The 14,910-nt window shown below is 50.7% G+C and overlaps 1 protein-coding gene across 1 annotated transcript in view; it reads left to right on the top strand.

Moving 5' to 3' along the window:
• The first annotated feature begins 224 nt into the window (after positions 1-224).
• The window catches only part of LOC132592278 (uncharacterized), a 436,287-nt gene continuing 421,601 nt past the window's right edge, over positions 225-14,910 (top strand). The window contains exon 1 of the mRNA XM_060275476.1: positions 225-3,493. Coding sequence (XP_060131459.1) covers positions 371-1,813 — 1,443 coding nt within the window. The 5' untranslated portion in view covers positions 225-370 and the 3' untranslated portion in view covers positions 1,814-3,493. The remainder of the gene's footprint in view (positions 3,494-14,910) is intronic.

Genomic DNA, 14,910 nt, shown 5'->3' on the forward strand with positions numbered 1-14,910 from the left:
TAACCCAGGAAAATCATCTCAAAATTCGGGGGTCGTCTTATACGCCAGGTCGTATTTCTTATACGGCGAGTATATCCCAAACTCTATATTTTAACTGGGAAAGTTGGGGGGTCGTCTTATACGCCCAGTCGTCTTATACGCCGGAATATACGGTATATAAGCAGATGGTTTTGGGAAAAGAGCCATTCGTCTTCTCTTCTTCTCCTTGATGACTATGAGCTGAATAAAGAGCATGAAATTCACTCTCGACTCCGAGTATATTTCACTGGCGACGAAGGTGGGATCCTGCTGAGCTGACCGCCACCACGCACTGCACCGCTGCATCGCACCGTGCATCCAGGCTTCAGCTCCAGGACCCAAGGAACCCAGAATGGCAACCGACAGCAGCTTCTCGCCATTCAAACCAGCATCAGGAGACTGGGAAGGGTACGCCGCCCGTTTCAACTTCCTCCTGCAAGCGAAAGAAGTCACCAACGATGCCATGAAGAGGGCGACATTCTTCAGCGTCTGTGGAGAGGAGACGTTTGAAATCGCCCGGGCTCTCCTTGCACCTAGAGATGTCGCTACCGTCTCTTACAAAACAATAATGGAACGGCTGAAGGAGCACTTCTCACCACAGCCCTCGGTGGTAGCTTGCCGAAATGCCTTCTACGCAAAGCGGCAAGCCCCGGGGGAAACCATAACTGGGTTTGTGACCTCCCTCCGCCAAGCCGCCCGGTTATGCAACTTCTCAGAGTTGGAGAACATGCTTCGTGACCGCCTCGTCGGTGGCCTGAGGGACGAGATGTTGCAACGACGCCTCTACGCCAAAAAAGACCTCACGTTCCAGATTGCTCTGGAGGAAGCCCTGGCAACTGAAGCCGCCGAGAGGTCAACGCAAGAGGCACGACCGGCCCCGCCATCCCAACCGAGGGTCTACCACAAAGACCTCACCGACGAATCCGAATCTGACAGGGAGGAAGTACACCGAGTACAGCGGCGCACTCAAGCAGCACACACACCACAGCAGCCTCGACGAGAAGGAGGGAACTGTGCAAGCTGCGGGGAGAACCACGAGAGGAGGACCTGTCGTTTCCGCAACGCAGAGTGCAGGCAGTGCAGAAAATTGGGACACATCGCCCGGGTGTGTCAGGCTCGACTCACCCGTCGACAAGCATCAGATGACCGACCCAGGAGCCCCAGGTCACACGGCACCATGCACCAAGGCAACTCGACGGAGATCACGGACTACCAGGTATTCCAGTTGCCCCATCCCAGCACAGAGAAAATTTATATAGAGGTACAGATAGAGGGAGCCCCATGCCGCATGGAGCTGGACACGGGTTCAACTCTATCCATAATCTCGGCCCGAACATTAAGGGAACTGTGCCCTAATGGGGGTCCCAAACTAAGGCCGGCCCCATTCACCCTCCGGGACTTCCAGAAACGTAAGGTCCCTACAATGGGGGTGGGGACCTTCAGGGTGCAATATCGAGGGCGAAAGCAACAATTGGACTTGCTGGCAGTTAAGGGCCCCTACGTTAGCTTATTGGGACTGGCATGGTTTGGACCTCTGGGGCTAGCCGTTACCGGGGTGAACCGCACTAGCTTACAAGTGGACGTGGACGCCATATGCAAAGAGTTTCCAGGGGTTTTCGATGGGGCATTGGGACGATATACAGGACCCCCCATTGCCCTACAGCTAGACCCCGCTGTACGACCCATCAGGCACAAGGCCCGCCGGGTCCCGTTCGCCCTGAAACCCCGCATAGACGAGGAATTGGACCGGCTCGTGGAGCAAGGAGTGCTGGAGCCGGTGCCCAACGCCCCCTAGGAAACTCCAATTGTCACACCCGTCAAGCCTAACGGTTCGGTCCGCATCTGTGCAGACTACAAATGCACCATAAACAAGGCTCTCCCGGCCCATGCATACCCAGTGCCAGTGGTCAGCCATGTCCTCGCCACCCTGGCTGGGTCAAAAATCTTTGGCAAACTGGACTTGGCCCAAGCGTATCAACAGTTGCCTGTGGACGAAGCCACAGCAGAGGCTCAGACGATTGTGACGCACAGAGGGGCATTCAGAGTAAAGCGGCTGCAATTTGGCGTTAGCGTGGCACCAGGCATATTCCAGAATCTAATGGACTCTCTCCTTAAAGGGATTCCTGGCGTCACCCCCTTCTTCGATGATGTACTGATCGCCGGGCCCACACCAGAGGAATTTGAGGACCGCCTCCGCTCCGTCCTGCACCGTTTCCAGACGGCGGGCCTCAAGGTGAAGCGGGAAAAGTGTTTACTGGGAGTGCCGCAGGTGGACTTTCTGGGATTTAAGGTGGACGCAGAAGGGGTCCATCCAACCGGTGACAAGGTACGGGCCATTTGTGAGGCCCCAGCGCCCAAGAGCAAGCCCGAACTTCAGTCATTCTTGGGACTATTGAACTTTTATCATGCCTTCCTTCCCCATAAGGCAGCGGTAGCGGAGCCCCTACACAGACTCCTAGATAAAAGGGCCCCTTGGGTGTGGGGCCAGCGACAAAGGGCCGCATTCCAGGCAGTCAAGGACTTGCTCGTCTCGAACTCGGTCTTGGCACACTTCGACGAGAGGCTGCCAGTGGTGCTGGCATGCGACGCCTCTCCCTATGGCATCGGCGCTGTCCTGGGACACCAACTCCCGGATGGAAGAGAGGTGCCGGTGGCATACTTCTCCCAGACGCTTGCTGCAGCCGAACGAAACTACTCACAGATTGACAAGGAGGGTCTGGCAATCGTGAAGGGCGTAAAAAAATTCCATGATTTCTTGTACGGGCGGCCCTTTACCATAGTGACTGACCACAAGCCGTTGCTTGGCCTGTTTGCCCCCAAGAAGCAGACCCCCCAAGTGTTGTCTCCACGTGTCCTCAGGTGGTCAATTTTCCTTGCCGGCTACCAGTATGCACTAATCCACCGCCCTGGGAAGGCGATGGGCCACGCAGACGCCCTCAGCAGGCTACCACTACCAGAAACAGGCCCCGACCCAGCGCCTGCGCAAGAGGTTATGACCCTGGAGCTGCTTCCCGACCGACCCATTCAGGCACAAGAAGTTGCGCACCATTCCACAAAAGATAGGGTCATCTCCCGGGTCCTGGACTGGGTGTGGCGAGGATGGCCCAGCAGCAGCCCCGGGCCAGAATTCGCTGGCTACACAAACCGCAAACATGAACTGTCGGCCCACAAAGGGTGCCTGTTATGGGGAAGCAGGGTTGTTGTTCCCCAGCCCCTCCGCAAAAGGGTCCTCACAGCCCTACACGAGACACACCCAGGGGTAGTGAGGATGAAGGCCCTTGCCAGGAGTTATGTGTGGTGGCCGGGGATTGACAGAGAGATAGAGGCCTGGGTCCAACACTGCCAGACCTGCCAAGAATCCCGCCCGGATCCCCCAAGGGCCCCAGTCCAGCCCTGGGAGTCCGCCCGACAACCATGGTCACGCTTGCACGTGGACTTCGCTGGCCCCTTCCAGGGAAAAACATTCTTCATAGTGGTGGATTCCTACACCAAATGGCTGGAGGTCGCACTGGTACCGTCCACTTCTACGGCGGCAGCCATCCGGGTACTACATAAGCTGTTTGCAACCCACGGGCTCCCTGACACTCTCGTCTCGGACAATGGAACCGCATTCACGTCAGAGGAGTTCCAGACCTTCACAGCGCAGAACGCCATCCGCCACATCCGCTCAGCACCATTCCACCCTGCCACCAATGGCCAAGCGGAGCGCATGGTGCGGACCACCAAGGACAGCCTCCGCCGCATGACACAAGGGGACTGGGAATACCGCCTTGCCGCATTTCTTCTAGCACAGCACAGCACCCCAAGCACAACAACGGGCCGGAGCCCAGCTGAACTACTAATGGGCCGGCGCCTTGCAACTAGACTGGACCGACTTCACCCCGACAGAGCTCAGGATGAGGTAGTGGTGGGGAAAGGCAGGAACTCCCGGACATTTGTGGCCCAGGACCCAGTGTATGCAAAGAATTTTGGGGCAGGCCCAGCATGGGTACCCGCCACAGTCACCAAGGTGACTGGTCCCGTGTCGTATGAGGTACTAACGGAAGGGGGGCAATGTTGGCGCCGCCACTGCGACCAGCTACGGCGACGATTCCCAGGAGGAACCCGGGAGGAGAGCGGGACAGAGGGGTCCCAAGGGGACAGCAGGGCAGTGAGGCCTGTAGAGCGAGAGGGGTGGGCAGGGGAAGCAGAAGCAGTAGGCACAGAGGGGCGCCCCGAGGCTGGAAGGACACCGGAACCAGAGCCACAACCTAGTGGTTCAGTGGCGCCAGACCAGACAGCCCCGGCACAGCCAGCAGCCTCGGAACACGAGCCAGAACCAGAACCCCTGACCAAGGAACACCCCAGGCCACAACGCACACGGAGGCGGCCAGCAGATCTTGGGGACTACGAATGCAACTTCCCGGGCAGGACTGGAACTTAGAGGGGAGGGGTGTTATGTACTGAGCTGAATCCTAGAACAATAGGATTCAGAATCAGCGGGAGCTACCCAATCCAACTCCAGGTGGAAGTGAATCCGCAACCTGATTGGCCTGCTGGAGCAGCCAATCAGGCGGCTGGCAGAAGTGAATCTGCTACCTGATTGGCCTGTAGGAGCAGCCAATCAGGCTGCAGGCAGAAGTCAATCCACAATATAATTGGCCCACAGGTGTAGCCCTGAAGTAGCCAATCACGCAAGGCCCATTGTGTAAATAATGTATATAAGCAGATGGTTTTGGGAAAAGAGCCATTCGTCTTCTCTTCTTCTCCTTGATGACTATGAGCTGAATAAAGAGCATGAAATTCACTCTCGACTCCGAGTATATTTCAGGGTTTTTTTTACGTGGCCCAGGTGTGACATCTGTGTTCGGAAAGTGTCCTATCCGCATGTGGCGTTGTGTCCAAATTTCAACACTATCGGTCAAGCACTTTCGTTGAACATTAGAGAGGAACAGACATGCCCAGTTTACATTTTTATATACAGTATACTGTATAGATATAAGAATTCCTATAACACCTGCAAGCAGGATCTAAGCACCATAGCACTCTCCCAGCCTGTGGTTTCCAGCAATTGCCATTCAGAAGCATTGCTGCCTCGACAGTCCTCTCCCCCTCCATGAATTTGTCCAATCCTCTTTGAAAGCCATTCAGCTTGGTGGCCATCGCTGCCTCCTGTGGCAGGGAGTTCCACAGCTCAGCTATGCACTGTATGAAGAAGTCCTTTCTTTTCTCTGTCCCGAATCTTCTAACAATGCAGGAACCACAAGTGAAGAATCCCTGACAGGGGACCACCCAACCTCTGTTGAAAAGCCCCCAATGAAAGGGGGTCCACCACCCCCTAAGGAAGTCCGTTCCACTGCTGAACAGTTCTAACCCTCAGAAATTTCTTCATAATGCTTAGTTGGAATCTCCTTCAATCCGAATGGATAGATTCATCAATTCAGAGGCATGGTCATTAAAATTACCGGACTGAACCGAGATGGAGAAATCAACGTGTTTAATCTCAGAAAAGTCATTATCAGCATTTGCTAAAGATTGAAAACTCCTTATAGACACAATCTGGGATTGAGGGCTGAAGATAATATTGGTTTATAGAAATAGGAATTAAGGTTGTCATATTTTGAAGAGCAAAGGAGAGGGTGCTATGACAGCCATTCAAAGCAAATAAATGCAATTTGTTTCGAATTCCCTCCCTGAAAAAGAGGGCATGTCCTGGAAAAAGAAGGCACATGGCAACCCTAATTGGTGTTGAACAATTTTCTACATATGGCTGACAGACTAAGAATTAGAAGTTCTCTTTTTTTGTTCCCTCTTTCTTTTCTTTTGGTTTGTGTTTTTATTCAGGTTAGTTTTTATATTATCCTTGATGAAATGATATTCGATATTGACCTTTGTGTTCTTTTTTTCAAACTTTAACAAAATCTATTTAAAATAAAAAAATCTGAACACTGGGAGCCAAGTTGGGAGCGTAGCCCATCCAAGCACAATAATGTCCACATGGACTGGCAGCATCGAAGGAAGGAAGGAAGGAAGGAAGGAAGGAAGGAAGGAAGGAAGGAAGGAAGGAAGGAAGGAAGGAAGGAAGGAAGGAAGACAAGGAGAATCTGAAAAAACCAGAGTTGATTTCTATCCCCTCTCTCTCTTTCTTTCTCTCTCTCTCTCAGTCAATCTCTACCCTGTTTGCCAATTGCCGCCCAGAGCTTACCTTTCCCCCCTCCCCAACAACACGGAAAATAAGATATGTCAAGAGAGATGACCTGGATTGCTAATTACAGCCTGGAGGCTAGGATACGATGCTAATTGGCGTTGGCGCTGCTCCTGCAGGCAAACAAAGCCCTCCCTGATCAGTGCCTGCTTCACGGGAAGCATCTCTTGGTTTCCAAATCAGAGCTGCCATGCCTCTCTCTCTCCCTCTGCCTGCCCACCCAACTACAAACACTTTATATGGGCTGTGGCCCAGTTTGAGGGGCAGAGGTGGTGGTGGTGCAGGGTTCCCCTTTTTGCTTTTGGAGTGCATTCTGGTTGCTAGGCAACATTGCCTCCTGCTCTATGGGTACCACTGGGCTGGGCCCCGCAAGGATGTCAGAAAAGGACCGAGCCACCTTCCAGGGATACTTTGGCTGTGATTCCGGCATCACAGGGGGTTGGACTAGATGACCCTCGGAGACCCCCTTTAAACATGACAGCTCCCCATTTCTACGACGGGGTTGCCCTCAATAGCTGGATTCCTTTCCGCTGCTCTGCAACTACCTGGGATGCACAATGATACAAGCTGGGGCAGGAGACTAAAAGCAGGGGGTGGGGACCCAGGTGTCCAGAATTGTTTTTGAGTTTGGGTGGCTGTTTCTCAGGGATCGTTTAGCTGTGGTTCCTGCATTGCAGCAGGTTGGGCTAGATGACCCCTTGGGGTCCCTTCCAACTCCAGGATCCTATGAAAGCCTCATGACATATGCACAGCAGGCAGAAGTGATGCCAGGAGGACAAATTTGGGAATGGCACAGTTGCAGACTCCTTCCCAGAAGTCGGTGCTTACCAGGAACCAGAGGAAAACACCCCCCCCCCTTTACCAGGCAGATACTCCTGATCTTGTCTCATTCTCCCTCCCTGAGTCACTCTTTGCAGGGCCTAGAGGGGATTAGCTAATGCTGGAGGGGGGGCGTGTTGGCAGACACCAAATGGGACTCATCAGAAGATGCCTTCTAATGAATCAGACCATCTAAATGAGTATTAGTTGCAAAGCAGCTGGCAAGGCCGCCACCACACACCCCAAGTTACAGGCAGAAGAGGGATGAATAAAAAAACAAAATAAAATGTCCAGTAGCACCTTAGAGACCAACTAAGTTTGTTCTGGTTATAAGCTTTCGTGTGCATGCACACTTCTTCAGAACGCATGCACATGAAAGCTTATTTATACCCAGAACAAACTTAGTTGGTTTCTAAGGTGCTACTGGACAATTTTTAAAATGTATTTCGACTGTCTCAGACCAACACAGCTACCTACCTGAAGGCAGAACAAGAGTCTTTCATAGCCCTACCTGGAAATGTTGCCAGAGGTTGAGGCTGGGGACCTTAAGAACATGAGAAGAGCCCAGATGCTGGATCACACCAATGGCTCACTTAGTTCAGCATCTTCTTCTCACAGTGGTCCAATTCCCCTAAGAACCTACGGATCTAGATAGACTGCCTCTGGACCTGGAGGTCCCACAAGAAGAGCCTTGCTTCTGTCTGCCTCCTGTGGCAGCGAGTTCCACAGTTTAACTCTGCACTGTGTGAAGAAGGATTTCCTTGGGTGACCACGAGTTCTAGTGTTATGAGAGAGGGAAGGAAACTTCTCTCTGATCCTGGCTGCCCAACAGTCTCCACCGTGGCCAATGGTCTGGGGTGATGGCGGCTGGAGCCCCACAGGAACCCCCCTACTTGTGAGAAGTTGACCATAGGCATAGCCAGGATTTATTTTAGGGGTGCAGGCTTTATGTTGGCGGGAGGACAGAACAGAGTTATCTGTGACGCAATTGGTCAGTTAGTTAAATATTTTTATTTACGTATTAACTTGATGGGGGGGGTAGCTCCACCCCTGCACCCCCCTGGCTACACCCATGAAGTTGACCTCTTTATTCTTCCTCAACTTTGAACCACAGCCTGACCTAGGGTTCAAGTCCCCCTGCAGAAGCTACGCTTGATTCCTGGGTTCCTGAATGATTGCCTTGCAAGCTGCTTTTCTACAACCTGCCTGAATCAAAGGAGAGGAGGCTGAGATCTGGCAGAAGAAGCTTGGCAGTGCAGTTTGATGATAGGCGAGCCCTGAGCAAGAAATAAATTTAAGAGGGAGGAATGCTTTGGATATGTTAAGGGGAAGGGAAGTCAGGTACTTCAGAAAAAAATGATTACCTTGATCTGGGGGTTCCTCCCCCTTTTCTTCCTGGTGCTTGGCTGATCAGTGGGGGAAAGGGACAGCTGTGATTCCTGCATTGCAGAGGGTTGGACTAGATGACCCTATGATTCTGTGGTATGTGGTGGGTCTTGGGAGATTAGGCAGTGGGACAGGAGTGCAGGTTGCACACTTTTGAACAAGGAATCGGGAGAAAAGAGCATGTTCCGTGGAGGCTATGCACATTGACCAGAGAATGTACAAAATTCAGTCAACCTAGCTCCTTCAACCATTCCTCATAGGGCTTTCTTCCCAGTCCATTGATCATCTTAGTTGCCCTCCTCTGAACACGTTCTAACTTTTTAACATTCTTCTTACATTGTGGTTCCCAAAACTGGACACAGTATTTCAGATGGGTTCTGATCAAGGCAGAATAGAGTGGGACTACGACTTCCCTTGATCAGGATACTAGACTTCTGTTGATGCAGCCTGGAATAGCATTAATTAGTTAGTTAGTGAGTGAGTGAGTTAGGTTTGTTGGGGTTTTTTTTTTGCTGCTGAATCACACTGTCCACTCATGTTCAGTTTGTGGTCCGCTAAGACCCCAGATCCTTTTCACATGTACTGCTAGTATGCCAGGTGTCCCCCTTCCTATATTTGTTCCTGACTAAGTGCAGAACCTGACATTTGTCCCTATGGAAATTCATTTTGTTAGCTTGCGCCCAGCTCTCCAATCTGTTAAAGTCATTTTGAATTCTGATTCTGTCTTCTGCTGTATTAGCTACCACTCCGTTTTGTGTCACCTGCAAATTTGATGAGCATCCCCTCAATTCCTTCATCCAAGTCATTTATAAAGATGCTGAACAACAACAGGCCTAGGACAGAACCCTGCAGCACCCCACTGGTCACTTTCCCCCAGGATGACAAGGAACCATTAGTGAGCACTCTTTGGGTTCGGTCAGTCAACCAGCTGCAAATCCACTTAACAGTTACCTTGTCCTAACCCATTGGTTGAAGACCTACAGTATGCTGTATAGAAGGCGTTCTCAAACTTTTGGGGGCCAATCCCCCTTCAGCTCCACAAATTGATGATGATTATGTATATATAGAATATATATACCACCTAACATCATCATCATCATCATCATCATCAACATCATCAACAACAACAACAACAACAACAATTTATTATTTATACCCCGCCCATCTGGCTGGGTTTCCTCAGCCACTCAGGACGGCTTCCAACAAAATATTAAAAAACACAATAAAACATCAGTAATTAAAAACGGGGCTGCCTTCGGATGTCTTCTACACGTCAGATAGTTGGTTATTTCTTTGACATCTCATGGAGGGCATTCCACAGGGTGGGTGCCACTACCAAGAAGGCCCTCTGCCTGGTTCCCTGTAACCTCACTTCTCACAGGGAGGGAACCACCAGAAAACCCTCGGAGCTCAGTGTCCAGGTTGAATGATGGGGGTGGAGACGCTCCTTCAGGTACCCTGAGCCAAGGCCGTTTAGGGCTTTAAAGGTCAGCACCACATTTTGAATTGTGCCTGGATACGGACTGGAAGCCAATGTAGCTCTTTCAGGACTGGTGTAATGGGATCTCGGCAACCACTCCCAGTCACCAGTCTAGCTGCCACATTCTAGTTTCCAGGTCACTTTAAAGGTAGCCCCACATAGAGTGCATTGCAGTAGTCCAAGTGGGAGATAACCAGAGCATGCACCACTCTGGCGAAACAGTCTGCAGGCACCTAGGGTCTCAGCCTGCGTACCAGATGGAGCTGGTAGACAGCTGCCCTGGACACAGAATTGACCTGCGCCTCCATGGACAGCTGTGAGTCCAAAATGACTCCCAGGCTGCGTGCCTGGTCCTTCAGGGGCACAGTTACCCCATTCAGGACCAGGGAGTCCTCCACACCTGCCTGCCCCCTGTCCCCCAAGAGCAGTGCTTCTCTGTCTTGTCAGGATTCAACCTCAATCGGTTAGCCGCCATCCATCCTCCAGCTGCCTCCAGGAACTCAAGGTGGCCCACAGGACAAAATCATAATATGAAACCACAAAGTACATAATCAAAATAAAAACAACAACAACCCAATCAAAACTATTTAGCTTCATCAATTCAACCGAATGGATGAAATTGAGCCAGATACCAGCTTTTCAAAGACTGGCAATCATTCACATCTTCAGCACCCAATTGAAACCCTCTCGCCTCCCTGTGCCCCATCAAGAAACCCCCCAGGGGGCGCTACCACCCATTTCTGTACAGTCCAGAATAGATCCCAATTTTCCCCCTAGCTTGTTTCACTTTTCAGCTTGTAAAGATAGTTCCTCATTAGAAAATTCTAGTCAGACACTCGTGGAATAAAGAATTGTTTCCTTCTTTTGCTGTATATCTGCTCCTGGGTTTTCTGACAATAATTTAATATCTCATTGGTTAGCCTTTCTGGGATTGTGTAAGTACTCATACTGCCTCCTGACTCCACATGGTTTTTGATTTGCAGCGCCTGCTATCATAGCCTACAAATCCTCAGGAAATTGTGTTTATTGTCTGTGCTAATGCTTGATATTTTTTTGGGAGGGGTTGCCTACTTAATAAAACAGGACTGCCCCTGGTCGCTCGATTCCTTTCCTCGAGATGACGCATAAATCCAAAAGGCTTCAGGCGGTGGCAGCAGAACCAGCTGCTTATCCAGGGTAGTTAATGAGAAACGTTCTCCTGATCAATAACTGATTGATAGGACGGGAGGCAGTGGTAGCACTAAGGAATGGGTGGATCTGATCACACCCTCATCCCAGAGGGTGAATCGCAGAGTCGGAGGGCATTAGCCCAGTGAATAACTCAGTTCAAATTATAGGGCACCATTTGCCAACCTGGTGCCCTCCAGATGTGCTGGGAACTTGGAACCAAGTGAGAACTTGGAACCAAGCCACATAAGACCTGTTCTGCATAAGCAAAAATTCAGTGTTGTTGTTGCTGTTGTTGCTGTTGTTGTTGTTGTTGTTGTTAATATTAAGCCAAGCTTCTGCAACACGGAATGAGGATTTGCAAACGTTATACAACATTATCGGATGCCTGATTATCGTCTTCCAAAGCAACTGCTCTATCTTCAACTTAAGAATGGAAAGCGTAATGTCGGTGGACAACAAAAGAGGTTTAAAGACTCTCTCAAGGCAAGCCTTTAAAAATGTATAAACACTGACAATTGAGAATCACTGGCCTGTGAGTGTTCCAGTTGGAGAACAGCCTTGACCTAAGGTGTCATGGGCTTTGAAGACACTCGAACTCAGGACGCAAGGGAGAAACGTGCTAAGAGGAAGGCACGCTTGGCAAATCCACACCGTGATCAATTCCCACCCAGAAACATATGTCCCCATTGTGGAAGGACTTGTGGATCCAGAATTGGCCTCCATAGTCACCTACAGACACACTGTGAAGACCGTGTTCATTCAAGACAATCTTACTCAGCTACAAGTGATTGACAGAGATGGATAAAAGAAGAATTGTTAGATGCAGATTTTGCTGAGTGATTTTATTGCACTGAAGCTTCCCGGAATCTTGTCGATATGCCAATAAAGTTTTGAGAATTGAATGTGTCTAATCCTTTTTTCAAAAAACCATCCAAGTTGGCAGCCATCACTATCTCCTGGTGGAAGGAGTTTCACAGGTAAACTCTGTGCCGTGTGAAGAAGTCCTTTGGGCTGAGTGTTCATCAGTATGCAGATGATACCCAGCTCTACCTCTCTTTTAAATCAGAACCAGTGAAGGCGGTGAAGGTCCTGTGTGAGTGTCTGGAGAAAGTTGGAGGATGAATGGCAGCTAACTGATTGATGTTGAATCCTGACAAGACAGAAGTGCTGTTTTGCGGGGACAGGGGGCAGGCGGGTGTGGGGGACGCCCTGGTCCTGAATGGGGTAATTGTGCCTCTGAAGGACCAGGTGTGCCGCCTGGGAGTCATTTTGGACTAACAGCTGTCCATGCAGGCACAGGTCAATTCTGTGTCCAGGGCAGCTGTCTACCAGCTCCATCTGGTATGCAGGCTGAGACCCTCCCTGCCCACAGACTGTCTTGCCAGAGTGGTGCATGCTCTGGTTATCTCCCGCTTGGACTACTGCAATGCGCTCTACGTGGGGCTACCTTTAAAGGTGACCTTGAAACTACAACTAATCCATTATGCAGCAGCTAGACTGGTGACTGGGAGTGGCCCCCAAGACCATATAACACCAGTCATGAAAGACCTGCACTTCTGAGCACAATTCAAAGTGTTGGTGCTGACCTTTAAAGCCCTAAATGACCTCAAAGGCCCAGGATACCCAAAGGAGCGTCTCCACCTCCATCATTCAGCCCTGACACTGAGGTCCAGCTCTGAGGGCCTTCTGGTGGTTCCCTCTTTGAAAGAAGTGAAGCTACAGGGAACCAGGCAGAGGACCTTCTTGGTAGTGGCACCCACCCTATGGAACGCCCTCCCATCAGATGTCAAGGAAATCAACAACTATCTGACATTTAGAAGACATCTGAAGGCAGCCCTGTTTTTAATGTTTGAAGTTTTATCATGTTTTTAATATTCTGTTGGCAGCTGCCCAGAGTGTCTGGGGAAACCCAGCCAGATGGGTGGGGTATAAATAAATAAATAAATAAATAAATAAATAAATAAATTATTATTATTATTTCTTTGTCTGTTCTGAATCTTCCAACATTCAGCTTCATTGGATGTCCCCGAGTTCCAGGGATGGAAACTTTTCTCTATCTGCTTTCTCTATTCCATGTACAATTTTATAAGCTTCGATTATGTCGCCTCTTACCTCTCCTAACTCAAAAGTCCCAACGCTGCAGCCGTTCTTCATAGGGGAGTTGCTTCGTCCCCTTGATCATTTTGGCTTCCCTTTCCTGGACCTTTCAAACTCAACAATATCCTTTTTTGAGGAGAGGCGACAGTTGGTGCTTCAGAGGCTGGCAGAGAAGGCAGCCCAGGCCGGATGAAGGCTTCCCTTCCTCCCTTTCCCAGCTTGCTTTATCCTGACCCTGCTAAAGATCCGTTTCCCGCACCCATGCTTTCCCTCTCCGCTGGGCTTCATCTCGGAGCACAGCTTCCAGCTGCAGATAAGTGCCTCACAATGGGCCAGCTGGGTGTCAGTGAATCGCCGGAGCACAAGAGATGGCAGGCTGCCAGCTTTGATTGGGTTGCTGCCTTTTGCAAACCGTCTCTGGAGCACATGGATGCAAAGCTCCCCTTGGCATCAAGGGGTCCACTGGGGCTCAGTCTCAGTGACATGGTTGCAGAGTCAATGCCTGCCTATTCCACACATGGTGAGCACACATGATTGGGGGGCGGCAAGGGCAACTTAGCTGGAGACATCAGAAAACGTGCAAGATTTTAATTTTTTTTAAGGGGGTTGCCATCAAGAGGGGTCATAGAATCATAGGAGAGATTGAAGGGGCTCCAAGGGTCATTTAGTCCAACCCCCTGCAATGCAGGAATCCCTGAGAGATGCCCATCCAAGCTCTGTTTAAAAACCACAAATGAAGGAGACTCCACAACCTTCTAAGGGAGTCCATTTCACTTCCAAATGGCTCTTACCATCATAAAGTTCTTCCTAATGTTTAGCCAGAATCTCTTTGTTATTTGAATCCTTCGATTTGGGTCCCACCCTCCAGAGAAGGAGAAAACAAGCTGGCTCCATCTTGCATGTGACAGCCCTTGCAGATATTGTGCCCCTTCTTGGTCTTCTCTTCTCCAGGCTAACATTTCCAAGTCCCTAAGTCATTGCTCATAAGGCTTGATTTCCATCATCATCTTGGTTGCTCTCCTCTGAGCATCTTCTAGCTTTTCGATATAGGAGTGAGTGCCCACCAGGTAGCCATTCAGCAAGGAGGCTGGGCACATGGCGAAACCAGTCTGGGCTCCGGGGCCCAGAGACCCCCGGCGGCAGGCAGGGAAGGGCAGGGACCCGGGAACGGGGCCCACCAGGAAGTGCCTGGGCAGGGGATGGGGATCCCCACAGAAGCCAGTGCCTGCATGGGGGTGTCTGGTCTGCACCTCCTCAATATTGTGCACCTGGAGCCACTGACCCCAGGTCTCTGCCATGCTAGGCCACTCGCATGATCCAACAGGACTCTCCTTGCCCTTGCAACGCAGGGACACGGGTGGCGCTGTGGCCTACACCACTGAGCCTCTTGGGCTCACCGATCAGAAGGTCGGCAGTTCGAATCCCCACAACGGGGTGAGCTCCTGTTGCTCAGTCTCAGCTGCTGCCTACCTACCGTAGCAGTTTGAAAGCACACCAGTGCAAGTAGATAAATAGGTACCACTGTGGTGGGAAGGTAAACGGCGTTTCTGTGTGCTCTGGTTTCTGTCACGGTGTTCTGTTGCACCAGAAGCAGTTTAGTCCTGCTGGCCACATGATCTGGAAAGCGGCTTGTGGACAAATGCCGGCTCCCTCGGCCTGAAAGCAAGATAAGCACCACAACCCCATTGTCGACTTTGACCGGACTTAACCATCCAGGGGTCCTTTACCTTTACCTTGCACTCCTAGGCAGGAAGGA

This window comes from Zootoca vivipara, chromosome 6 (assembly GCF_963506605.1).
Source record: "Zootoca vivipara chromosome 6, rZooViv1.1, whole genome shotgun sequence".
NCBI classification, from domain to species: domain Eukaryota; kingdom Metazoa; phylum Chordata; class Lepidosauria; order Squamata; family Lacertidae; genus Zootoca; species Zootoca vivipara.